Here is a 24,544-nt window from a genome sequence, read left to right as displayed (position 1 = left end):
GTATCCGAAATGAAATGTTGGGAACATCTTAATATGGAGGCAATAATCATTTAACTTGATAAAAGTAGCTTTGACTTGAGAGTGTGGTTTCTCTGCTAACAAACAAATTCTTGTTCTAGATTATTTATAAATTGACTATACGATATATTCTCCTTTGAATGCCGTTGGGAAGAGTGATATTATTGAATCTTTTTTTCTTGCTGCAGTAACTGTGAGATTGAGTTAAGCGATCAAGCCAAGGGCCCGTTGTAATTTCTTTATAGAAAACTGCATGATTTGGGACTTAAAACATGATGGAGAACAAAATCATGCAGTTTTCTTATAAAGAAATTACAACGGACCCTTAGCTTGATCGCCAATGAATCATCTGTTTTAACTTTTAACTCAATCTCAAAGTTACTGCAGCAAGATAGAAAGATTCAATAATATCACCAATGAATCTTCCCACTTTTAATTTCCATGCACACAGGTTAAATTTGTCTTCCTAAACTTCCCTACTTTAAGGCTTACTTTGCTTATTTCTCTTAATTGTTTGAAAAAAATAATTTTAAAACATTAATTGACTTAAAAAATTTATATCTTAAAACTTGTTTAAATTACTTTCCCTTTTTCTGATTTTGTTTCCTAATTGAGTTAATTCTTCCTTGCGTGTGAATTTGCTTTTGCAGGGTCACTTATTAAGAATCAGCTGGTAACTCATCTTGCACTTGGTATTGCCTTGCGAGCTGTCTTGGATGCATTGCGCAAGCCTGCTGATTCAAAGGTTTATTTCAGTGATTACACTTATCTTAAATGTTATTTCTGGTTTATATTATTGACAGCTTCTCTGCATGCAGATGTTTGTTTTTGGAATTATGGCACTTGAACAGTTTGTTGATCGTCTGATTGAATGGCCGCAATACTGTAACCATATCTTGCAAATATCTCATCTCCGAGCAACTCATTCAGAGCTTGTTGCGTTCATTGAACGGGCACTCGCTAGGATATCACATGCTGAATCAGAGGCGGGCCACAGTCCCCCCGTTGATCAATTCCATGGTACTATTCCATCTTCCCCGATGAATACCGAGGTGAGTTATTCTGGTCTGATTATTTTTCTTAATTTAAAAAGATTTTAGAGAAACATTTTGCCGAATGGGTTAGTTTTTATTACTTTGTTTTGTGGAAGTTTTTTCACAGAGTAGTTTTATAACCATCCTGCGCTAATCAAATAATTGGTGGCCTTCATTTTTTTTTTTTTTTTTTTCCAAGGTTTCAACATTTCCAGTGGCTGGACAGGGTGGCTTGCAGCAAAATACACAAGGATCCTCTTCAAACCACCTTCCTCAGAGACAACAAAGTTCCTTAGAGGAGAGGAAACCCTCTGCGGCTCTCTCTAGCTACTCGAAGCCAGCTTTATCACCTGCAGTGCAACCTGTCGCAGTTCCTTCAAGTGATAATGCTGGCATTCAGAAGGTATGCAATGAGCTTCTGTGACACGTCTTTGGCCATATTATGAGTTGTCTTTGCATGTTATGAAATGTGACTCTTTTCGTGCTGGTTGTAGCCACAGGGTCCAGGCAGTACTTCAGCAGCACTCACATCTTCTCCTGGTTTTCTTCGCCCATCTAGAGCTGTTACCTCAGCAAGTAATACACTGGCTTATCCTAGACCCATTCTTTATTTTTCTTCCCTGCTGCTGTTGTAGACAGAGGTGCTGATGGATGTGACACTGATTTGTTATAGGGTTTGGTTCTGCTTTGAATATTGAAACACTTGTTGCTGCTGCAGAGAGAAGAGAAAAACCCATAGAGGTACTCTTGTTCATAATCTGTTTGGCGAGACTGCATGTTTTCTAGTGTCAGTTCCTGCACCAACATGTTTTATATGGGTTAATGTCCATGTTTGCTCTATCGTGAGCTTATCCCTATCAAACGGTTGTCAGTTGTCTATCTATGTTACTGTTTGCTCTTCCGTTCTACTTTCACTCACTTTTCTAGGCTATGGTCTCTTTGTCTTCTATTTTGCTCAAGACTCACACGACATCCTGATGTCTTTTTATCCTTGGCTTTTCAACGGAATTAGTGAATTCTTCCTTGCAACGAATCATGAAAATTGGTAGTAGTGTCTAGATGTATCGAGGAGTTTTTTGGATTACAGATGGCATGGTTAAGAAGGGACTAAGCTAGGTCCTTGTAATATTGCCTGTCAATTTCTAAGTGAAGTCTCACTATTTTCACAGGCTCCTGCATCAGAAATACAGGATAAGATATCATTTATTATCAATAACTTATCTGCGGCAAATATTGAAGCTAAAGCAAAAGAGTTCACTGGAATTTTGGAAGAGCAGTACTACCCGTGGTTTGCTCAGTATATGGTGATGAAAAGGTAAGTTTACCCTATATTTCTTTGTGTTTAATCTATTTTTTTTCCGGGTGAAAAAAGATCATTATAATATATAGGGGTTTGGTTTTACCATGTAGCTTTGACTTTGCCCTTTCTTTCCCTTCCCCCAACTTTGAATGCCCCTTTTATGCCGTTGGTGATTCATTGACAGAGCAAGCATTGAGCCAAATTTTCATGACTTGTACCTGAAGTTCCTAGACAAAGCAAATTCGAAAGCTTTGTACAAGGAGATTGTCCAAGCAACTTACGAGAATTGCAAGGTCTTATAGCTACAGCTTTTTGCTTGAGTCAGTGCTGCTGAAGCCTGGTAGTAATATTCATTCGCTTCATATCTGGTTTCGGTTTTCTTTCAGGTTCTTTTAGGTTCGGAGTTGATAAAGTCAAGTTCAGAAGAACGTTCGTTGCTGAAAAACCTTGGAAGCTGGCTAGGCAAAATCACAATTGGAAGGAATCAAGTCTTGAGGGCGCGGGAGATCGATCCGAAGTCTTTGATTATAGAGGTTGTTGCATGTTAATGAATACTGTTCTCTTCCAGTTGTTCAGGTTGTGGAATTGGTCTATCTTAATCTTATGATTATTTATTTATTTATTTTCTCTCTTGTGCAGGCATATGAAAAAGGTTTGATGATTGCAGTTATTCCATTTACTTCGAAGGTTGGTCTTACTTGACTTCTCTTTTTGTCCCCCTCCTCCTCCTCTCTCTTCCCCTGCCTCCTTTTAAATGTAACTATTTTGGATTTTTGATGACATTCAATTTGTTGTGTGAGCTGCAGATTCTTGAACCGTGCCAAAGCAGTCTAGCATACCAACCACCTAACCCATGGACCATGGGTATTCTTGGGTTACTTGCTGAGATTTATGCAATGCCAAATCTCAAAATGAATCTCAAGTTTGACATTGAGGTTTGTGTTTTAGTTCTGGTTTGTGACCTTTCTGCACTGTACTTGAAGGAGTATTACCTATTTATTCGCTTTCCAGGTCCTGTTCAAAAATCTGGGTGTGGATCTAAAAGAGGTAGTTCCAACTTCTCTTCTTAAAGACAGAGTGAGAGAAGTTGAAGGAAATCCTGACTTCTCAAATAAGGATGCTGGATCTTCCCAACCACAGATGGTGGCTGATGTCAAATCTGGCATTATATCTTCTCTAAACCAGGTTGAACTACCACTTGAGGTTGCCAGTCCTCATCCTAGTGGCCCTTCACGAATTTTAACTCAGGTTTGGGCTTTTTTTGGTTTTGTTGTGTCGAAATGGCTTTTATGATAACTAAGTTTCATGAACTGATTGTGTGGTGGATTCAGTATGCTGCTCCACTTCATCTTCCATCTGCTGCAATGACGGAAGATGAGAAGCTAGCAGCGCTTGGGCTGTCTGACCAGCTTCCTTCTGCTCAAGGCCTTTTACAAGGGCAATCACCATTTTCTGTGAGTCAGGTTTGTTGTCAGTGGTACTGTTACTTATTTGACAATTTCTTTGGTGATTGTTCTTGGGTAACTTCTTCTCACTTATAATTGTTCTCTTATAGCTTCCTGCTGCTGCATCTAATATAGAGCAGCAAGTTGTTGTCAATCCTAAGCTTCATGCTCTGGGGCTGCAGTTGCATTTTCAGAGGTTCGAAGTTCTAATAGCAGTTTCTTCCCTCCTGTTGTTGGTTCATTACTTACCAATTGTATTGTAATCCTCTATCATGTGTGATTCCTTTCCGCAGTGTACTTCCAATTGCAATGGATAGAGCTATCAAAGAGATAGTGTCCAGCATCGTGCAGCGCAGTGTTTCTATAGCAACTCAGACGACAAAGGAACTTGTTTTGAAGGTTTTTTCTTCTGAGACATCCCTTACATAATTTTAACACCCCCTTTGAAGGTCAATTGTTTTTCGACCTGATTAAGAACACATATTGCAGGACTATGCCATGGAATCGGATGAGACCCGCATACGTAATGCCGCACATTTGATGGTTGCCAGTCTGTCAGGAAGTCTAGCTCATGTGACATGCAAGGTAGGGGAATACATTAATACCATTCTCAGTGTCTAAGTTAGACATCAGATCTTTCTGATGATATCTTGGTACTTCAGGATATACTAATTTTTCTTCCTTTGTTATTGGGGTATAATTGTGAATTGGTTTCAGGAACCTTTACGTGGTTCAATATCAGGCCAGCTTCGTACTTTACTTCAGGGATTGGGTATTGCAAGCGAGCTCCTTGAACAAGCTGTTCAGCTTGTTACTAATGACAATCTCGATCTTGGCTGTGCGATGATTGAACAAGCAGCAACAGAGAAGGTATGTTTCTGAATCTGCCTTGTGTTATGTCTAGGAGTTTGATGTCAAAATGCCATCCCGAACTCTGCATTCTGTATCTTGTTATCAGTTCTAATAGCTAATCTTTGTTGTGTGATTGCTAACATTCAACAGCTCAAAACCTTGTCCAATGATTGTTTGGTTCAATATCATTTGACCTCAGTTGCTTTTCAGGATTCAGTGTATCTCAGATTGGGCTGGTAGTTAACTACACTTCTCCACTAATTATCAGGCTTTTGTCAATGCCTATGTTTGAACCCATGGCGTGCGCCTAACCCATACATCCTGTGCTACGGTCTCACCACTTTTTTTCCCGCTGGGGGCACTTCTTCCACCTCCTTTACCTTCTAAAGTAGTATTCATTGTTTTGATGTTTTGGTTGTTGATGTTAACAGCCTTCAATAGTAATATTCACTGTTTTGATGTTTTGGTTGTCGTGATGTTAACACTCTTTATATAGGAAACTATTAATACCATGTGATAGATTTTGATTGGAAGTTAGATTATTTCGTGATGTGGAAATTTCATGCAACTTGCTATTGTTTTTGTCTACTGTATTCTTCTAAGCACTTGAAAAGGTGTTTGTTGATAATAAAGGTGATGCTACTCGTGCTTATAAACCTAGATTTGACAGAATTTTTGGTTATGAACTCATGCAAGTAGTGATACAATATTTTTGTAAAACTGCAGGCTGTCTAATCTGTATAACCCATGTATTTACAGTGCTAGAAATGTCCTTGAGGATATAGTATGCAAATCTGATTGTGCTTCTGCTGGATCAAAGTTGACTAATCCTCTCTGAGCCATTTTCCATGTCTTGTTTCCGTCTGTGTAATGCATTTGCAGGCTATACAGACTATTGATGGAGAAATAGCTCAGCAGCTTAACATAAGGAGGAAGCACAGAGAGGGTGTCGGTCCCACATTCTTTGATGCAAGCCTTTATACACAAGGACATATGGGTGGGTTACCGGAAGCTCTTCGCCCTAAACCTGGCCGCTTATCCCATTCTCAACAACGAGTTTATGAGGTACTTGTTTTCCGTTACTTCCTCTGTAAGAGACTTGGCTGATTAACGTGGAACCATAAACTCACCTGCGGCTTGTCTTACAGGATTTTGTCCGCTTGCCTTGGCAAAATCAATCAAGCCAAAGCGCAAACGCTGTGCCTGCTGCTCCGTCAACTTCTTCTGGCAGTGGTGGTGTCTCCAGGGCGTATATGTCAGGAACTGGGCAAATGAACCCCAACCTTTACTCGTCTGGCCTTGTAAATGCAGGAATAAGTGCTGTTCCGCAGCCATTGGAAATATCAGAAGAGATAGATACTTCGTCTCAACTTAATAGGTTTTTTTTTCCCCCTTTTCATGTTGATGGGCTCTTCATTGACTTGTCTGTTAGACTCTCTTCCACAACTGACATGGTGATCTTGGATTTCTTTTTCCTATCCTCCTCTGTCTGTTTTATCTCAGTGCTTCCTCTCCCCATCTTGGGATGGGTGATACTGTCACTTCCAACAGTTTTGAAACTGAGGTTATCGTTGAACCATTCACATCGGTCTCAGCTCCTGAATTGCATCCAGTGGAACCATCAAGTGTTGCAAAGGTTGGTTAAGGTTTCTTCCCGTTGTATGCCGTAGGCCAATGTTCTTTTCCTGTGTAGTGGAATGAAAAGCATCCAAGTTGAGCAGACTGGATGTTGAGAATTCATATAGCCGAACCCACTAGATTGGATTAGTGGTTCTAGTTGTATATAGGCATTTTGGTGATTAAATAACCCCTGTGATCAACAATTCTTAATCATTTCTTATAGGAGTCAGGAGCTTCTTTACAGCCATCAAATGCAACAGCTACCTCTGAACGTGCTGGAAATAGTATCTCCGAGCCGCTGCTGACTACTGGTGATGCGTTGGATAAGTACCAGATTATCTCTGAAAAGGTTTGAGACCCATTTTTCTGTTGTTAATGTGTTTCATGTTTCTAGAAATCAAACACGCTGCTTGGATGGCTGAGTTGTGTTTATTTCCCTACAAATTCCTGCAAACTATTGTTCAGATATGTATTGTTGGATTTATGCTGATAGCTTGATTGTGCATAATGCTATTATGTATATTTGTATTGATCCTTGTAAACTTCCTCTCACAAGGTAGGGGTAAGGTCTGCGTACGCTCTACCCTCCCCGAACCCCACTTGTGGGATCACACTGTGTGTGTTGTTGTTGTTATCCTTGTAAACACGCCTACAGATACCGAAGTTTAATAGTTTACTCTATGTCGATTTTGCCATCATGAACCCTCATCTTACATGGCTACAGTGGATGTACGAACTCCTTAATGGGGTACTTACTAATGTTTGGACTTACATTCCTGTATCTGACATTCACACTATTCCAAGCTAACATAGCTTGAAAATATCCATATTTACATGCAAGCATTTTTGGTCCAAACGTCATGCTGCTCAAGTTTCCAGGGATGGTAATTAATATTTACTAGTTGGGATCAATATGCTGTAAAAATATCCTGCAAAGCTCTGCTCTGTTTCTTTCTTTTCTGGAATTGGGGAAGAGGAAAGGCAGTGAGAGCAAACATGAAATCAAATTCAGAAGGATGAAAATTTTCATATGTTTTATGATATGTATAGTTAATTACTTAATTTTATTACTGTGAACCCAGTACTAAGAGGGTGCTGGAGTATACCAAAATGTATAAAATGGCGTAAGCCTGAAGAGAATTGAAAAACTTTATCAAAGTGTCTACTTTGTATCAGAGGTCTTTTGTCATGGTTTATAGTTGCCTTCTTATTTTCTCTCTTATCATGTGGTGCTTTAGGTTCATTCAGTACTTGGTATAATTCCATGTGGTTGTTTTCTGCAAATATCTTCCCCTTTTTGTTCAATGCTAATGTACTGTAGTCTGTAGCTAATAATAGCGTATTTGGTACTTGTACAGCTTGAAAGCCTGGTGAGTGAAGAAGCTAAAGAGGCAGAAATTCAGGTAACCTCCCCTCCCCCCCCGGGCGAGCATTTTTTTGTGAAGCAACCTTGAATGCTGTTACATTGGGGGATTTTGCACTTACATTTCTTATGTGTGTTCTGTACGTTAGAAGTATTCTCGGCAAAACTGGTTGTTTTATAGATCTGTGGGAAAAATCCCATATGTTCATCCGGTTTGAGCCTACGCGACAAACTAAGCCTAGTATTTAGGTGGACAAGGTAAGAGGGGCGGGCCCGGGATCCCGAGCTTCGAAGGCTGCTGTTGGTCCTAGTGGTTGGCTCCATACGGATCACTGTATAAAGAACCCGTATGTTCACAGACATTAAAGAATCCCAGTAGTAGGAGCTAGGAGAGAGTTATGAGTTCTGAGCTTTTTCTGTAAACTGTAATGACGGCCTAGCACATCCTCTGTGTTACACATGTAATGTTGTTACTGTTCTAAAAAAATAAAAATCCCACATATTCACATGTTTGTTTGCAGGCACTTCTTCTTGAAGTTCCGGCAATCATCCTGAAATGCATTAGTAGAGATGAGGCTGCCTTGGCAGTGGCCCAGAAGGTTAATCTTTTCCGAATTGAATGGAAATAATTTCTAGTTCACCATGATTTCATTTCTAAAGTTCTAAGTGTTCTTTTGTGCAGGCTTTCAAGGGGTTGTATGAAAATGCATCAAATAGTGCACATGTTGGTGCTCATCTTGCAATTCTGGCTTCTATCCGTGATGTCAGCAAGCTTTTTGTTAAGGAGCTAACTAGTTGGGTATGGAACTGACCCCAAGCTTCGTTGTTTCCTTATTCATTTATTTATTTATTATAGTCTCTCCTTTGTTTTTTGATAAATAATTTCAGTGTATTTTCTCCTCTTTGTATGCAACTTGAATGTTTTCACTCTATTTATAATCCTATCTTGTCAGCACTCTATTTACTGTTTAATTTCTTCATCTGCTGTGCTGTGTTTATCCGGTATGACAATGCCATCTAGTTTTGGTCGTTGGAATCTAATGGTAGTTTAAAAATTAAGTTGTCTTAGAAGATGTTCTTTATTACTTCGAAAAGTCCCTTCTGCAAGCAGTTCCTGGGTAATTTGGAAACTCAAGCATTTGAATGACTGCTCTGTTTCTTCTTTAAGCAATCATCTCCTTTTAGAACTTAGAAGTTTCAGCCATGTATACTAGAATGGGATCACCAGGAACAGAACAGTATATTTGAATGAGTTCTGGATAATAATCCATAATTTTTCTTCTTTTGACTCCAAGAGTAGGTGGTTTCAACTCTTAATTGTTTTTTTTTGTGGCTTTTAGCTGCTGCTATGGGTTGTGGGCGTGGAAGTTGGTTCCTTTTAATTTATTAAGTTCCGTTATATGCTTGAAAGTGCATTACAATAAACTGTGAAGGTATGCATGACACATCAAAATGTTAGTTCTTACCCTACAAATTGTTGGAAATTGGAGGAGTACAACGGACAGTGATGGCAATAATGGCTAGGCAGGTCAATTTAATTTCTAGAAAGTAAGAGGTTTCTGAAGTATTTCAAATGTTGGATGCAACTCTTTAAAGGTGTGTTTTCATAGATACATTGTATGTGTGAACTTCTCTTTCATACTTACTAAATACCATGTTCCACAGGTGCAAGAATAACTATTGGTCATTTTCCTCGGCTTGTCATGTAATTCTTGTTTGGTATCACTACAGACTTTTTTTTTTCCTGAACTGGTTATTGTGTATTCCTCAGCATTTTGGACATGCTGGAGACCTTCAAAAGTGTTACAGCGGGAACATAAACAAGGAAATAGAAATACTTACAGGGATTTTAATAAATCTACAAACTGATATCTTCTAGTTCTATTTCTTTGCGCCAAAAGTAGAAAATTGCTATACAATTCTATTTGATTTTCTGAATGGAATTGTATCTATCTTCAAAACATCTCCCTTTCCTCTCCCTCCAGACTGTCCACCATATGTTAGTGTGGGATTATCCTCCACCATTTCTTCCGACTCTTGCTGCCTCATCTCTTCATCCAACAGCTAAGCAAATCTGCAGTGTGTTAAGGCAAGTCCATTTTGTCTCTGTTATGTTGAGAATTAAGGACCACAGTTGTGCAGTGAATTTGGAATGTAGAAATAGATGCTTGTTGGTTTCATCTGTTTCATTACACAAGAAACATCTGGAAATTATGATTGCACCTTTTCTCTTTAAAACTTCATTTGTCAAACAAGCCCTCCTTGCCACCAACCATGTGAAGCATTTCACCTTGTCTGGAGCTGGGCACTTCCCTAAGTTTCTCCATAGCTTTGGCTGCTCTCTCTCTGCAGATTACACTGCACACTTAGCTAAAGATAAGGCATAATGTAAGGAAAAGATCCATATAGGTGATAGCCACTAGTTGAGGATCTGTTTTAGACTGGTTATAAGATTTCTATTATCATTATTATTATAGGTATTTTATATATATATATATATATATATATATATATATATATATATATATATATATATATATATAATTTTTTAAATATAATTCGTCACTTTTATTTTATTTAGTATCATGATATGATGAAATGAGCTTAAATGAAGAAGTGAAGTTAGGACTGATGCGGGGTGGTGGTTGTTTTTTGGCCAAATGAATTTTTTTATTCAACCAAGTATAAAGTTATGTACATGCTATTCCATTGGACTATAGGAACAGCTCTCTCAGTGTATCCCACAATATCTGCTATGTAGTCTAAGGCTAATGCTAAGCTATCAGTAGTGCTTTAATATCCGTACATTGATCCTTTCTTCCGCATCACCTAGGTCCTAGCCTACTAACATGGAAATCTATTTCTATTCTCCAAGGTGGTACTCCAAGCAGCCATCCTCTGCCCTTTGATAAACACTTGCATGACTATCTCCTTTAGTCTTTCCTTACTGGTCTTGCTTCCCTGTTGAAACCTGCATTGGTTCCTTTCCATCCAGACGTGGTATGTAGTCGCTGCCAGTAGGAAGCCAAGGATATCCCCTCTAGCTCTCTTATGTCTCACGTTGGAGCATACCCATTGAACCTCATGCTCCCAGTCTTGTATTTGTTGATTCCAACCCATCCATCTAACCAAGTGCTGCCAAATATATGAAGAATACGAGCAGCTGAAGTATAAGTGTGCATGAGTCTCTGTCATGGTTGAGTTACAGAGCACACACTCACCTGGGACTTGGATCCCCCATTTGCTTAGGCGATCCACAGTGGACAGCCTTTGCTGTAATGCTAGCCATCGGATAAAATGGTGTTTGGGAACTAGCCCCTTCACCATAATCACTTTCTTCCGAGGAGCTTTCTGGTACTGTGGCAGCATATCTTGATAAGCATTTTTAATGCTAAACTTACCCGAATCCTCATATTTGTTCAGCCCCACATCGATGTTCAGGTCATTGTCTAGCCATTTTCTAGCATCAAAGATTTTCCTAACGAGCCAACTAGCTTGTTGTTTGTCATGTCATAGTGTTAACATTGGCCAGGGTGGTATCTTTTAGTTTTAACTCATGCAGGTTGCTGACCCTTCCAATAAATGAACATACAGAGAAAATTAGATGATTGGAAGCGTACTTTTATTCATTGCTACATCTGATTACTATCTTTTGGCAGGTTATTTACTCTGATGAGGAGCGGAAGTTCAACAAAGACATTACAGTTGGTTTGATACGCAGTGAACTGCTAAACCTTGCTGAGTATAATGTGCACATGGCTAAATTACTTGATGCTGGCAGAAACAGTATGTAATTTGTTTTTCAATTGACGTTTTATTGAGTGTAAAAAACACTAATTCTTTTTTGTCTGACATGCAGAGTCTGCTACTGAATTTGCCATTTCTCTTATTCAAACATTGGTGATAAGTGATTCTAGAGTCATATCAGAGCTACAAAACCTTGTTGATGTGCTTGCTAAGGTACAATTCCGTTATCTTTTCAATTCGTCTTATCTTTTTTACACCATCCTTTTCTTTTTTCTGCTCTGATACAGTGGTAGGTCATTATCTATATTTTATCATGGTGCAGATTGCAGCCAGGCCAGGTTCTCCCGAGTCTCTACAACAACTAGTGGAGATTGCTAAGAACCCTGCTGCTAATGCTGCTGCGCTGTCTAGTGTTACTTTTGGGAAGGATGATAGCAACAAACAATCTAGAGACAAAAAGGTTTCTCAAAATTCCCCTTTTCACATATTGATTGGGGAAATTGGCCTATTGGGTTGTGTGTACCACCTCATCATAGAAGATTAGTTGGTTAGAAAAGGCCAGCTTTTGTGCTTGTTAGAAAATGAACTTTTTTTAATTTTTTTGAAGCTTATTTGTGTCTTCAAACAAACAACCTAAGCGTGCACATAATTTTCTTATGGTGGGTATCACATCCTCCACTGAGTTTCAAGCCATGTGCCAGCTGGCGCTCGGGGATTGTCAGTTATCAAACAAAATTGTGATGAATAGCTTCAAGACTCAAACCAACGACCTGTGCATGCCATGTGCCTTGTCAAATTGCGTGTACTGTTTCATTTAAAAGCTGATATCATTATAGAAGAACACTTTATTTACTTTATTGTCATTAACATGTAAAAATTGCTTCTATGATGTCTATCTAGTTTGAGATCTTGCTAAACTTTGATCTGCAAAAGATCTCCAGAAGAGAACTGTAAACCACCCCAGCAATAAAACAGTATTTTTGTTGCCTATTTTTGCAGAACACATTCTTAGTGTGTAAGGCCTTTTACCTCCTTCAAATCTTGAGAAACTTTTGTATGATTCTACTTCTAACCTTTTATATAGTTTATTTTTATCTTTAAATTTTCCATCTGAATTTGGGAATCACGCTCTCTCCGTTAAGTAACTATATGTTGTATATAAACAATATAAAGTACTAATATGTAATTTTTTTAAGAATATTACTGGGGTAGTCAATATTAGGTCTTAACATAGCTAAACTGTTGAGTGAAGTCAGTTGAATGATTGTAGCAAAATAGGCATTCCATGTCTGCTTCACATACGTTTTGATTTCCAGTCAATACTTGAACAGATTGCCGTGACTGCTACTGGTACCAGAGATGATTATGGTGCTCCTGAATATGTTGAACCTGATCCTGCAGGCTTCCGCGAGCAGGTATGTCCTTTTTTTATTGTGTTTGCAGCTTTTTCCGTATTGGTTAAGACTAAAGTATAGTTAAAATTGGATTAAAGAAATTGTTAACAGGTTCCAGCAACTTTAATTTCTTGTTTCGATGCTGTTATTTAGAAGTAAAGTAATTTTATAGATAATCTAGCACAAAGGGTGTGCTATTACTACCGTACAATAAGTTAAAAGCAAAACAGCATATTTTTCTTGTTTTGCTTCTAGGAGTTTGTACAGTTGAGAACATACACTATTTTTGCTGTTTTGCTTCTAAGATATTGTACAATTGAGAACCTACACTAGGAAGAAGGAGAATCTCTTTTACTGGTTGTTTTCTTTTTGCTGGATATTTCTTATTATTCCTCCTGCTCGTCCTGCTTGCAAGGCTTGGGGGGAGAGTTGGAGGAAAGTGTTCTTACTTTGATTCATGTCGATGCGATTGTTTGCTGGAGAGAACACAGGAAAGTAGTTTCAGTTGGTGTACAAAGAAGTGTAAAGCCAAAGGCAAAATATCTTTAGTGATAAGATGTTGAACAGTTACAATAGTACATGTAGCTCTTTTTTAAGAAGATTGTTGAAAGCTAATTCTACTAAGCAAAGGCTGGTGCACTTGTTTTATGCTGTTCTATACTCTGTAACATGAACAGAAACATCAAGAAGCACAGTCTGTCTTTTTGTATCTGCGAGTTCGAATTGTATGGTGTCCAGCCTGGTTTTGCAAGTTGGAAAACATCTTTTATCACTTTTGTCATGTGAGAGTGGCCTCTAACTGAGGAATTATTAAGGATCATTTAATCTAAGGTGTGATGTCCTCCTGGGAGCATGTACAATATAATGAAAAAGGGGCAGTTTTCATCTTGGCCGTTTGCCATCTCGGCCTTTTGCCATCTCTTCCTTTCGGTCTCTTATGTTGCTGTTGGATCATTGACATATGTAGGTCTCAATGCTGTTTGCCGAGTGGTATCGTATTTGTGAAATTCCTGGAGCGAATGATGCAACTCATGCTCATTATATCTTGCAATTAAACCAGAGTGGCCTATTAAAAGGCGATGAAACTTCAGATCGTTTTTTCCGCAGACTCACGGTGAATTTTACCTATTCAATTAGTCAAGCACTATTAAGTGTTTAAGCTCTTATTGCAAGCTAATTACTTGATAATTCAGGAACTTTCTGTTTCGCATTGCCTTTCGTCTGAGGTCATTAGTTCAACCCCTCAATCTCACCAAGTACAACCTCTATCATTCCTTGCAATTGATATCTATGCGAAATTAGTGTTCTCAATCTTGAAGGTTGGTATATTTTCCTGAAGAACTTCCTACTGTCCTTCGTTAGATTAGTTGTTGCCTGATTGCTATCTGTCTCTTTGGCTAGTTTTATCCCGCAGATCAAGGATCTAGTAAATTATTGCTGCTTCCAAAGGTACGGAAATGCTCTATAATTTCTTATAGGTTACTGTTTCTTATCTGGTCTTTGGACTTATATAACTTTGCTTTCATTGACAGGTTCTCGCTGTCACTGTCAAATTCATCCAGAAAGACGCTGAGGAAAAGAAGATGACCTTTAATCCTAGACCATATTTTAGGCTTTTCATTAATTGGCTAGTGGATCTCAGTTCCCTGGATCCTGTTTTTGATGGTGCAAATTTTCAGGTATATTCCTATTATCCTTGTTTATGTTCGTACCTAGATCTTCAGTTACAAAACTGATCTCCCCGGGGGCCTTTCAGGTTTTAACAGCTTTAGCCAATGCTTTCCATGCTCTTCAGCCCCTCAAAGTTCCAGGATTCAGGTAACAGTTTTTCCGGTATGGTAGAGTAACTGCCCACTGAAAAGTAAATTATTCTTTTAGGAAAAGCAATGGACTCGGTAAAAGGATAGGTAAATTATTGCTTCATATTCAAGACACATAATTGCATATATAGCGTGTTTAAATTAAATATCTTCTCCAGAGAGGATAGGTAATTAAATTAGTTGGGGCATAGAATTGTTACATTAAAGAAAATACTGCGTGTTGTAATAGGATTAGTTATTGGTTTTTTTTCTTTTGATATGTAATCTACTATAAGTACATTTGTGTGCTGGTCTGAGTGACTAACTTAAATGAGTTGCTTTCAGCTTTGCATGGCTTGAACTTGTAAGTCATCGAAGTTTTATGCCAAAACTACTTGCTGGAAATGCCCAAAAGGGATGGCCTTATTTTCAACGATTATTGGTGGATCTCTTCCAGTTTATGGAGCCCTTTCTGAGGAATGCTGAGCTAGGAGAACCGGTTGGTTTTGAATAAATATGTGTTTTTTTCAATCTTTACTGTCATGTGTTGCTTAAACCCGGGGCTATCAATTAATGTTCTTCGTTTTCATGTGCTAGGTCCAGTTTCTGTATAAAGGGACTCTCAGGGTTTTGTTGGTTCTCCTTCATGATTTTCCGGAGTTTCTCTGTGACTACCATTTCAGCTTCTGTGATGTTATCCCTCCAAGCTGCATACAGATGCGAAATATAATTTTAAGTGCATTTCCTCGCAACATGAGGCTTCCTGATCCATCAACTCCCAACTTAAAGGTAATTAGTCTTGTGAATCTTATTGATGATTTTCTCTACCGTTGCCTAGTTTGAAAATGACTCTTTTTTGGTGTCTGTAGATTGATCTACTTGCAGAGATTAGTCAATCCCCTCGCATTCTTTCTGAAGTTGATGCAGCTCTTAAATCAAAGCAGATGAAGGGTGATGTAGATGAATACCTGAAGGTAATCCTAACATAAACAAAACCTTGTTTCTTCGCTGTACACAGCATGTATATATGTGTAGGGTGAGAGTAGGAGAATATAAATTATATATATGCATATGGCTTTCCTGTCTGATCATCTTTTTTTACACTGTCCTGAATGATGCAGACAAGGCAACAGGGGTCTCCATTTTTGAGTGAATTGAAGCAGAAGCTGCTGCTATCTCCAAGTGAAGCTGCCAAGGCTGGGACCCGCTACAATGTACCCCTTATCAACTCCCTTGTACTCTATGTTGGGATGCAGGTAAATTCATGGTTCAACCGCTTTCTTTTCTTGTTTTTACCCGTTATGGAGGTACCCTATAAATTTTCTCCCCACGAGAAATTTGTGTGCTAGTGAAGTCAAAATGGGTGCTCTGTCATTACATTTGTAATTTATTTTAGGCGTGTATGATTTTTCCTATCAGCTTTTTGTTAAGCTTTTGCCCTTCTGTAGTTGCGTTTCATGTTTTTGTTTAGTTCATTTTCATTACCCTGTATTTATTACCTTTGGGGTGTTGCTGTAGGCTATCCAGCAGCTGCAGGCAAAAACTCCTCATGCACAGTCGATGCCCAGTAGTGTTCCATTTGCTGTGTTCTTGGTTGGTGCTGCTCTAGATGTTTTCCAGACTTTGATAATGGACTTGGACACCGAGGGCCGTTACTTGTTTTTGAATGCAGTCGCTAACCAATTGCGATACCCAAATAATCACACACATTACTTCTCCTTTATTCTGCTCTACTTATTTGCAGAATCAAACCAGGTGCTCAAGTACTTTCATTTAGTTTTCCTATTTAGATTTGTGGTTTTCACTTGATTTCTTTTGCTTTGAATTGTTTCAATGATGATGTTCATCATGATTATGTGGTCTGCTGTATTTATTTGTACACACATGTGACAAACTTCTGTCTCATTTTATATCTCATTTTATATCGCAAGGTTTGGACTAAGGTCATAATATTTATATACGTGCGGACACAAACGCACACAAACTCTCCCGATTTTTGACGTACATTTTTCATGTTTTTGAAATGAAATTTACACATTTGAAAACTGCAAAGTGACATATGCTACAATAGTTAATTAATCAAAATATTCACTTCGCAGTTTTGAAACATCAAAGAGATCCCTCCCTCCTTTCCAGAATAGGAGTGAAGCTTGCTCTGCTTCTGTTTCGGCTTTTCTCATTAGCTGCATTATTGCACGCCAAGAGAATGCGCCTCTTGGTGTGTTTGATTTGGTTACATTCCTCGTCTATGGACCTCATCCTTATTTTATGTAACTGAGTAATTATTTTCTGCAATGCTGAATGAGTACTTACTATACAACAACATCAACATACTCGATGTAATCTCACAAGTGGGGTTTGGAAGAGTACTTACTATAATAATATTATTTTTGTTAAAACGCGGAAAATATTTACCATAATAAATATTGTTTCACTGTCTGAATGTTCTTTAAAATTCACGTGCCACGGATGGCCTGATGAGGATGTTAGGTTCATATTATAAACTATTTCAGTCCAATTTGTTGATTCTTGGTTTTTGGTTCAAGGTCTTCCTCTGTATTCCTCTCTTGTTTAGTGTTACTGGATGTTTGATATGCACTGCTCTCAGCAGATTGAGACCACTATATGAACTATGTGAAGACTGCTTAGACATTTGATTTATCTAGTTACATTTTGGATCGTTCTAAATCGTTAATTTGCTTTGAATGGAGCAGGAAATGATCCAAGAGCAGATAACCAGAGTCCTATTAGAACGCCTGATTGTAAATCGACCTCATCCATGGGGTCTTCTGATCACGTTCATTGAGCTGATAAAGGTATTTTGTGTATATTTATGCTCATGCTATCTTCATTCCGTTTAGTGTCTTCTCAACGCATTATTGCTTGTTCAACAGAATCCAAGGTACAATTTTTGGAGTCGACCATTTACAAGATGTGCCCCAGAGATCGAGAAGCTGTTTGAATCCGTCTCAAGGTCATGTGGTGGCCCTAAACCCGTGGATGAGAACGTGGTGTCAGGTGGAATACCTGATATCCATTAGCTGAATTTTGTTGCCTGGTAGTATTATGTTTGTAATTTGCTGAATCTCTTTTTCTGACCTGTTCATAGTGTGTAGGCATAAATAATTTAATGCTGGTTGTAGTGAAAACTGGTGATGCTACTGTTGGTCGCAAATGGATTTTTGTAAATTGAAAACTTCTTTAGAATTCTGCCTTTTCATTTAGCTTTGTGCTTGTCAGAAAGTTTTTCTCTGCAATGATGTTTTCTCTGCTATTCCGTTGATTGAACTGTATACCTCTCACTGTAAATAGTTTCTGTTTTCTCTGATTTACTTGACCAAGATTAGTACCAAAAGTGGCCTTTGAAAGCTGGGGATGATGCTCCTGCCCTTCTACCTTCACTTAAATGCTAGGCGTAATTTGCTTGGCGTAGCACTCGAACTTGTGACTGAAACTTCAAATTGTTGCTTGATGTACGGCTTGAACCTGGGGCCAGCTTCTATTGTTCAACCTTCTTTTGTCAAGTTGAATTAATTTCTTCATATATTTATAATTGATATTATGAAATAGAAATTTCGGGGGTGGGGTGGGGGTCGTGGAGGGGGTGCGGTGGAGGTAAGAGTTTTTTTTTTTCATTTTTTATAAATTATTTATAAAAGTAAAATATATGAAATTGAAATTTGTTTGGGGGGGGGGGGGGGGCGTGGAGGGTATGGGGTGGAAGGTAAGAAATATTTTATAAAAGTACAATATATGAAATTGAAATTTGTTGTGGGGCTGGCGGGGGGGGGGGGGTGAGGTAAGAATTTTTTTATAAATTTTTTATATAAAAGTAAAATATATGAAACTGAAATTTGGGTGAGGGGGTGGGGTGTGTGGTAAGAAATTTTTTTCCATTTTTATAAAAAATTTATTAAAGTAAAATATATGAAATTTAAACTTTTTTTTTTGGGGGGGCGGGGGGAGGGGTTTCATCGAGGGGTGGGGTAAGAATTTTTTTTCCATTTTTTATAAAAGTAAAATATATGAAATTGAAATTTGGGGGGGGGGGGGGAGGGAGGGGTGGGGTGGCGTGGGGTGGGATTAGGAGTCGCAGTGGGAGGTAAGAAAAAAATTTCTCATTTTTTATAAATTTTTTTATAAAAGTAAAATAAAGTATATGAAATAAAAAAATTGTGACCCCGTGGGGGGGCATGGAGTGGTGGGTGTTGTGGGAGGTAAGAATGAAATTTTTCATTTTCAAAATGAGTTGTTATTGGGTCTAGTGTGTTTTTATATGGATATCCATATTTTATCCATATTTGTCTATATTTTTATGGGTTAAAAATATACTTGAAGCCCATATTTATTCACCTAAAATATGAGTGATCCAACTCATTAAAATGTGAGTTAAATAGGCTAATTTTCTAACTATGGGTTCAAATTGCCACCTCTATCAGTAGCTAGCTATGATGCTTATATCTGACGCTGCCATATTTGGAAGCATAATGAAGAGGAAATTATAATGCCTGTTCTATAAATATTGCTTGAATGGAGTGGGACTCTTTAAGATTTTAGGTCTTAGACTTACTTTTGCTGGTGTAATGAGGTTTCTCTTATGGGTAGCAATTAAACGCCTATTTGCATATATTGCTTGTATGATCATTACTATCTCAAGATTGTTAAGGTAAAGTTGTATCAAGTCGAAATGAGAGAACTCTCAATACAAGGGCATATGTTATTAAGGACGTGCTAAGGGCATATGTTATTAAGGACTTGTTAAAAATTGCTCGCAAGTCTTTAGACCCATCCTCTTTATAATTTGAGAAGTAAATGTTCTCATTAAATAGTTTTTGAAGGAAAGAAGGGCGGGCCTCGAGCACTGGAGGAAGATAGAGTAAGTCTTAACTCCAATACGACATTTTAGAAAGTTATTTAACTTTCCGCGTTTAAGGAATGCGTGCTTAACTAGTCTCGACACTCACATCGAAAGAATGAAAATTACGTTTTTCATTAGTTATACCGGTGAAGCATGGCTTAAGTATGATCCTCATTTAACTTATCTTTAAATTACTCCTGAATCTTGCCGGATATGCGACACTTGTCTTGTTTACATGTCTACGTGATACAATCTTTATACTATTTATCTTTGAATTGTTTGTAAATCTTGCCAGATAGGCATGACTTGTCTTTATTCTTCTATGGTTAATATAAGTCTTTATGGACTTACAAGACGTATTATCTTCATTTTTACCTATTGTGTTAAATTGTTCATAAATCTTGATGGATTGATGTATTTGTGCATGGTGTACAATTATTAATTAGGGGCCCTGCAATTCATCTCTCTGTTCTCAATTGACACCTCACTGTTTAATACTCGCAAAGATCAAATTAGCTGGTATGACTTTGGTATAATAATATTTATCTTGCCTATCTTTAAATTGTTCCCAGATCGTCGTGGCTTGTCTCTATCGTTTTGTTGTTCATCAGTCTCCCTGGTCTTACAAGACATTCTATCGTCATCTTACCCATTGTGTTAAATTTTTCACAAGTCGTGACAAATTAATGAAATTTGCATACGTTGTTTAATTATTCATATCACTAATTAAGGGCCCTCTCATTCATCCACTGTCCTAAACTGACAACCTCAATATTTAGTTAATTGCAAAGATCAAATTAGGAAGCAGGAGGAGCGGAAAGTAAGAAGAAGCAAAAGAATAATTTGGAGATTGAAGCCATTTGTCTGCTACATAGCTTATTCTTACAAAACCAAAAGCGGAAACAAAAGTTACTCCCTCCGTTCATTTTTACTTGTCTATTATACTAAAATAGATGTCCATTTTTACTTATTTTGTTTTGAAAAACCAAGAGATAATTTATCATGTAGTTCCTGGTTTACCCTTATTATTAACTATTAGTGCATTCCCCAAAACATTGAATTTATTATATGATATAGTAAAGTTATCATTTAATTGATTACTTCTTAAGAGGTGTGCCTAGTCAAGCATGGACAAGTAAAAATAGACGGAGGGAGTAAATATTGGTCCTCAAAACTAGAGCATTATTCACAGAGTAACCAATAATGCATCATGAACAGCAGATAATGTTAAATAAAGATATTATTGGCAAAGGTTACATAGCGGGGATAGCTCAGTTGGGAGAGCGTCAGACTGAAGATCTGAAGGTCACGTGTTCGATCCACGTTCACCGCATTTTGTATTTATTAACTTTTTAAGATATTCCTTTAAGAGCCTAAGCTGGGGTTTTATAAAAGGTCACACTAAGCCGAGTATCAGGGCAATTTTTTGCATGGATCGCCCTTCAAAGGTGTTTGGTCTTTAATTTTTGTCTTTCGCTTAAAAAAAGTGATCGAAAATACTCCGAGGCTCTAGTTCCAACCTCCGCTCAACAAAAAAAATAAAATTCGGAAGGCAGAATTTTGTAGCAAAGTAGGCTTATTCGGGCAAAAGTTTGCCTTAAGGCAGATTTTTTTTCTTTTTTCTTTTTACTTTGCAAGGCCCGAATAGGCCTACTTTGCTACGAAACTCTGGCTTGCGACTTTTTTTTTTTTTTTTTAACTGAGCCGGGGTTCGAACCAGAACCTCGAGGTATTTTAGGCGAAGGGAAAAAATTAAAGACCATCAATTTGAGGGACAAAAATTAAAGATCACCCCCGAATAAGGACAATCGTGCAAATTGCCCAATATCTGGAGTTTTAACTCAAGCCAAACCGTAGGCCTAATCTTAAAAGCTCACAGAAATTACACTCAATGGCCTTAAAAATGGATGGTTTTGAACTTTCGAAACCGTTAAAAGTCAAAATTTGTTAAACTTGATGTTTCATCATAGGGCAAGTGAGGTCAAAAGTTCATGACCAACCACCTTTAAAGTCATTCTTGTAATCAGTCATCTTAGGATTGATAAGGGGAAAGTGCACAGATAGCCGATTTTGGAACTCTTTTTAAGCCACGGTAATTTTATAAAGTTAGACACTTTAGATTGAAATTGTAAAAATTTGTGCATGAACATGCGACATAAAAATCGCTAATTGATAGATGAGTTAAATCTTTCAAATTTATCATGGATTCATTTATTATTGTACGTGTGAATACAGTTTATTAGGAATTCAATTCTCTAATGTGGTCTGGAGATTTGTTATTTAATCAAATTTAATAGGATGGGGTTTAATGTGTGGAGATGAAATGTGAGCACCAATTGGAAAGTGAAATTGTTGAAGGGGGATTGATAAATTAACCCCTCTGTGAAAAGAAGATTGGACTACGTACAAGAGTTTCACTTGAGTGGAGATTGATATCTTTCCACATAGAATATGGAAGAAGAATTTAGGTACATAAGATATAGAATATTTGCATATATCCTGCGAGACACTTTTTAAGGAAAAAAACTCATAAAGTCCTAAAGTGAATAATATCTCAAATGTGTAAGAGTATCATACAACTATATATTAGGCGCATGTTAATGAAAAATAATTAAGAGCCAACAGAATGCAAAATTCATATATTCATAAAATTAAAGATTTTATATATATATATATATAGAGAGAGAGAGAGAGAGACATACATACATAATATATATATATATATATATATATATATATATAGACATACATACATACTCCTACCTTCTTAATTATTGGTATTAAGCTTTTCTGTTTTTGTTCATCATAGTAATTGAAGTACCATCTTTAATAGTTGACTGTTGAAGAGTCGAAATATATATATATATATATATATAGACACACACACATACATACTCCTACCTTCTTAATTATTGGTATTAAGCTTTTCTCTTTTTGTTCCTCATAGTAATTGAAGTACCATCTTTAATAGTTGACTGTTGAAGAGTCGAATCAATGAAGAGTTAAAAAGGACCATGGCAATAAAACTTGGAAATATGGATAAGTTTGATATAGTATCATTAACTACTCCAATAGGCTAATAGTGATGGTGAAATGACGTTACCAACAAAACAAGACAATTTGATAAAGAGATTTTGAATAAGGTATATGTGGTAATGCCACAGACCAAGCGTTTCCTGCATTCTCCGCTCATTTGCAATGGCCAGTGGTGGACGTAGTGTAGCATAGATTTTACCGTTTTGAATCGAATTCAATATTTTTTTTATACCATACATAAATATACATGTGAAAAGTAATATATTTTAATGTTTCTTACGGTTTGGTTTACATTTCTTAATGCTTACGGCCAAAAGATTCAAATGACAGTGTAAATTAAACTCATCTCTCATTTAAAATCACAAGATTTTAAAAGTTTCCTCTATTTTGTAAATTATATGTCCAGTTAAACTAAAAACACATAAAATAAATTGGAGGAAGTAACTATCAACTTCTGAACTCATATTTTCGAATACAATAAATTTAGTGTTAACAACATTAAGCATTAAAACAATTACGTCAAGCCATTGAAATATCATATGCTACAATGATGTTACATCGTAATAAAAGTTGTGTTGTCTTTACATGGACATACAAAATCTTGCATACTTTGTCAAATATGACATGTTTATGTCCTATCACTTTCAAATACTAAGTACAAATCTTTATTAAGTATACTATAATATATATATATATATTCACTTCTTTACAGAAATGATCTAGTTTTGGTATATTATGTGATTATAATGTTTTCAATATTATATGCTGAAACATCACCGTCTCCACTTCATCAATCAATTTCAGTTTTTGAAGGAAATTCTTATGATCAAGGGAAGTGCTTATTAGGTAAAACGGGCTTTAAAAATCATTAACCAACTTCACAAAATCCATAGATATTAATTATGGAATTGATTAAGATGGAACTCGCTAAATTAATGGACTAGGTGACTTTACATCCCTGTACTCCCAATCATTAGTGCGTTTGCAATAATAACCAACTACCAAGTTTAATTTTAGTAGGCGTTTGGACATGCAATTTCATCTCATGAGATAAAATCCCAAATCATTCAAATAGGCATAATTTGAGATTTCAAATCATGAGATAAAATCAGCGTTTAGACATGCGATTTCATCTCATGAGATGAAATCCCAAATCATCCAAAAAGGCATGATATGGGATTTCAAATCATGATTTCAAAAAATTTAAATGTAAAACTTGACTCATAAGTTTATATTTTGTAAAAATGGACCCATAAGTTGGTAGATATTTTAACAATTACTCCCACCAACCATTTAACAACCTCATTAACTTCTATGTTCGTATCATGTGGGAGGATTATATTAAAGAGTAGTTACATTACTATTCATGTTAAATTTTCTGTTTTATTGAACTAAAGTTTGATCAATTGATGTTGTATTTTTTATAAAAGTCTTCTAGTGGCATATTAATTTTGTTATGAATTATGACTTACTCATTTGGCAAGATTGTATAAAAATTGAGAAAGTTTTGATAGTTTTCACAACTTGTAGGATTTTTATGTCTATAAGAAAAAATACAACTTAAAAAATCTAAATTACATAGCTAAATATAATTTCATCTCATGATTTCAAATCATATTCAAACTCCTTAAAATTTAACTAAAGTTGTTTAAAGATGTGATGACTCTATTAATCATTCGAATTCGAATAAAAAATAAAGGGAAAAGGGTCAAAAATACCCCTCTATTTTGGATAAAGGGCTAAAAATATCCTCCAAACTTATTTTGGGTCGAAAATACCCCTCCCATCCTTAAAGTTTTCAAATATGCCCCTGTCTTGACAGAAATTATCCCCCAAAATAACCCGAAATTATTTTTTAAACCCGCTTCATCATTTAAACCCGACCCAACTAAATAATAACCTATAAGATCCCCTTATTCCCTCAATACGTAGGTTTGAACTTTGAGGGAATTTTGGGGGAATAAGGGGATCTTGTGGGTTATTATTTAGTTGGGTCGAGTTTAAATGATAGAGAGGGTTTAAAAAATAATTTCGAGTTATTTTGGGGATAATTTTAAAGACAGGGGCATATTTGAAAA

At 36.9% G+C, this 24,544-nt stretch overlaps 1 protein-coding gene and 1 non-coding gene across 4 annotated transcripts in view; both read left to right on the top strand.

The window, feature by feature from the left end:
- LOC132064095 (uncharacterized) overlaps positions 1–17,815 on the top strand; it is a 31,282-nt gene extending 13,467 nt beyond the window's left edge. The window contains exons 13-51 of one of the 3 annotated variants that reach the window (XM_059456973.1): positions 669–763; positions 837–1,070; positions 1,252–1,455; positions 1,553–1,628; positions 1,726–1,793; positions 2,222–2,367; positions 2,537–2,645; positions 2,739–2,885; positions 2,992–3,039; positions 3,159–3,287; positions 3,364–3,600; positions 3,684–3,815; positions 3,908–3,993; positions 4,091–4,196; positions 4,287–4,382; positions 4,515–4,667; positions 5,532–5,714; positions 5,798–6,027; positions 6,153–6,285; positions 6,493–6,618; positions 7,628–7,672; positions 8,154–8,231; positions 8,315–8,431; positions 11,292–11,418; positions 11,492–11,592; positions 11,702–11,839; positions 12,711–12,794; positions 13,741–13,887; positions 13,967–14,092; positions 14,175–14,222; positions 14,306–14,452; positions 14,530–14,591; positions 14,918–15,071; positions 15,170–15,361; positions 15,442–15,546; positions 15,694–15,828; positions 16,091–16,327; positions 17,287–17,388; positions 17,467–17,815. In XM_059456973.1, the coding sequence (XP_059312956.1) occupies positions 669–763; positions 837–1,070; positions 1,252–1,455; positions 1,553–1,628; positions 1,726–1,793; positions 2,222–2,367; positions 2,537–2,645; positions 2,739–2,885; positions 2,992–3,039; positions 3,159–3,287; positions 3,364–3,600; positions 3,684–3,815; positions 3,908–3,993; positions 4,091–4,196; positions 4,287–4,382; positions 4,515–4,667; positions 5,532–5,714; positions 5,798–6,027; positions 6,153–6,285; positions 6,493–6,618; positions 7,628–7,672; positions 8,154–8,231; positions 8,315–8,431; positions 11,292–11,418; positions 11,492–11,592; positions 11,702–11,839; positions 12,711–12,794; positions 13,741–13,887; positions 13,967–14,092; positions 14,175–14,222; positions 14,306–14,452; positions 14,530–14,591; positions 14,918–15,071; positions 15,170–15,361; positions 15,442–15,546; positions 15,694–15,828; positions 16,091–16,327; positions 17,287–17,388; positions 17,467–17,613 (5,030 nt within the window). In that variant the 3' untranslated portion in view covers positions 17,614–17,815. Of the gene's footprint in view, positions 1–668; positions 764–836; positions 1,071–1,251; positions 1,456–1,546; positions 1,629–1,725; positions 1,794–2,221; positions 2,368–2,536; positions 2,646–2,738; positions 2,886–2,991; positions 3,040–3,158; positions 3,288–3,363; positions 3,601–3,683; positions 3,816–3,907; positions 3,994–4,090; positions 4,197–4,286; positions 4,383–4,514; positions 4,668–5,531; positions 5,715–5,797; positions 6,028–6,152; positions 6,286–6,492; positions 6,619–7,627; positions 7,673–8,153; positions 8,232–8,314; positions 8,432–11,291; positions 11,419–11,491; positions 11,593–11,701; positions 11,840–12,710; positions 12,795–13,740; positions 13,888–13,966; positions 14,093–14,174; positions 14,223–14,305; positions 14,453–14,529; positions 14,592–14,917; positions 15,072–15,169; positions 15,362–15,441; positions 15,547–15,693; positions 15,829–16,090; positions 16,328–17,286; positions 17,389–17,466 lie in introns of all 3 variants that reach the window. The other 2 variants (XM_059456974.1, XM_059456972.1) reach the window with 2 other exon arrangements.
- Positions 17,816–20,690: 2,875 nt separating this feature from the next.
- TRNAF-GAA (transfer RNA phenylalanine (anticodon GAA)) lies at positions 20,691–20,763 on the top strand. Its single transcript has one exon. It is a non-coding gene; the product is annotated as a tRNA-Phe (tRNA).
- Positions 20,764–24,544: the final 3,781 nt, after the last annotated feature.

The sequence above is a fragment of the Lycium ferocissimum genome, chromosome 7 (genome assembly GCF_029784015.1).
Source record: "Lycium ferocissimum isolate CSIRO_LF1 chromosome 7, AGI_CSIRO_Lferr_CH_V1, whole genome shotgun sequence".
Taxonomy (NCBI): Eukaryota; Viridiplantae; Streptophyta; class Magnoliopsida; order Solanales; family Solanaceae; genus Lycium; species Lycium ferocissimum.
Note: the sequence above shows the minus strand (reverse complement) of the source record. Positions and strands in the feature narration are given on the sequence as shown.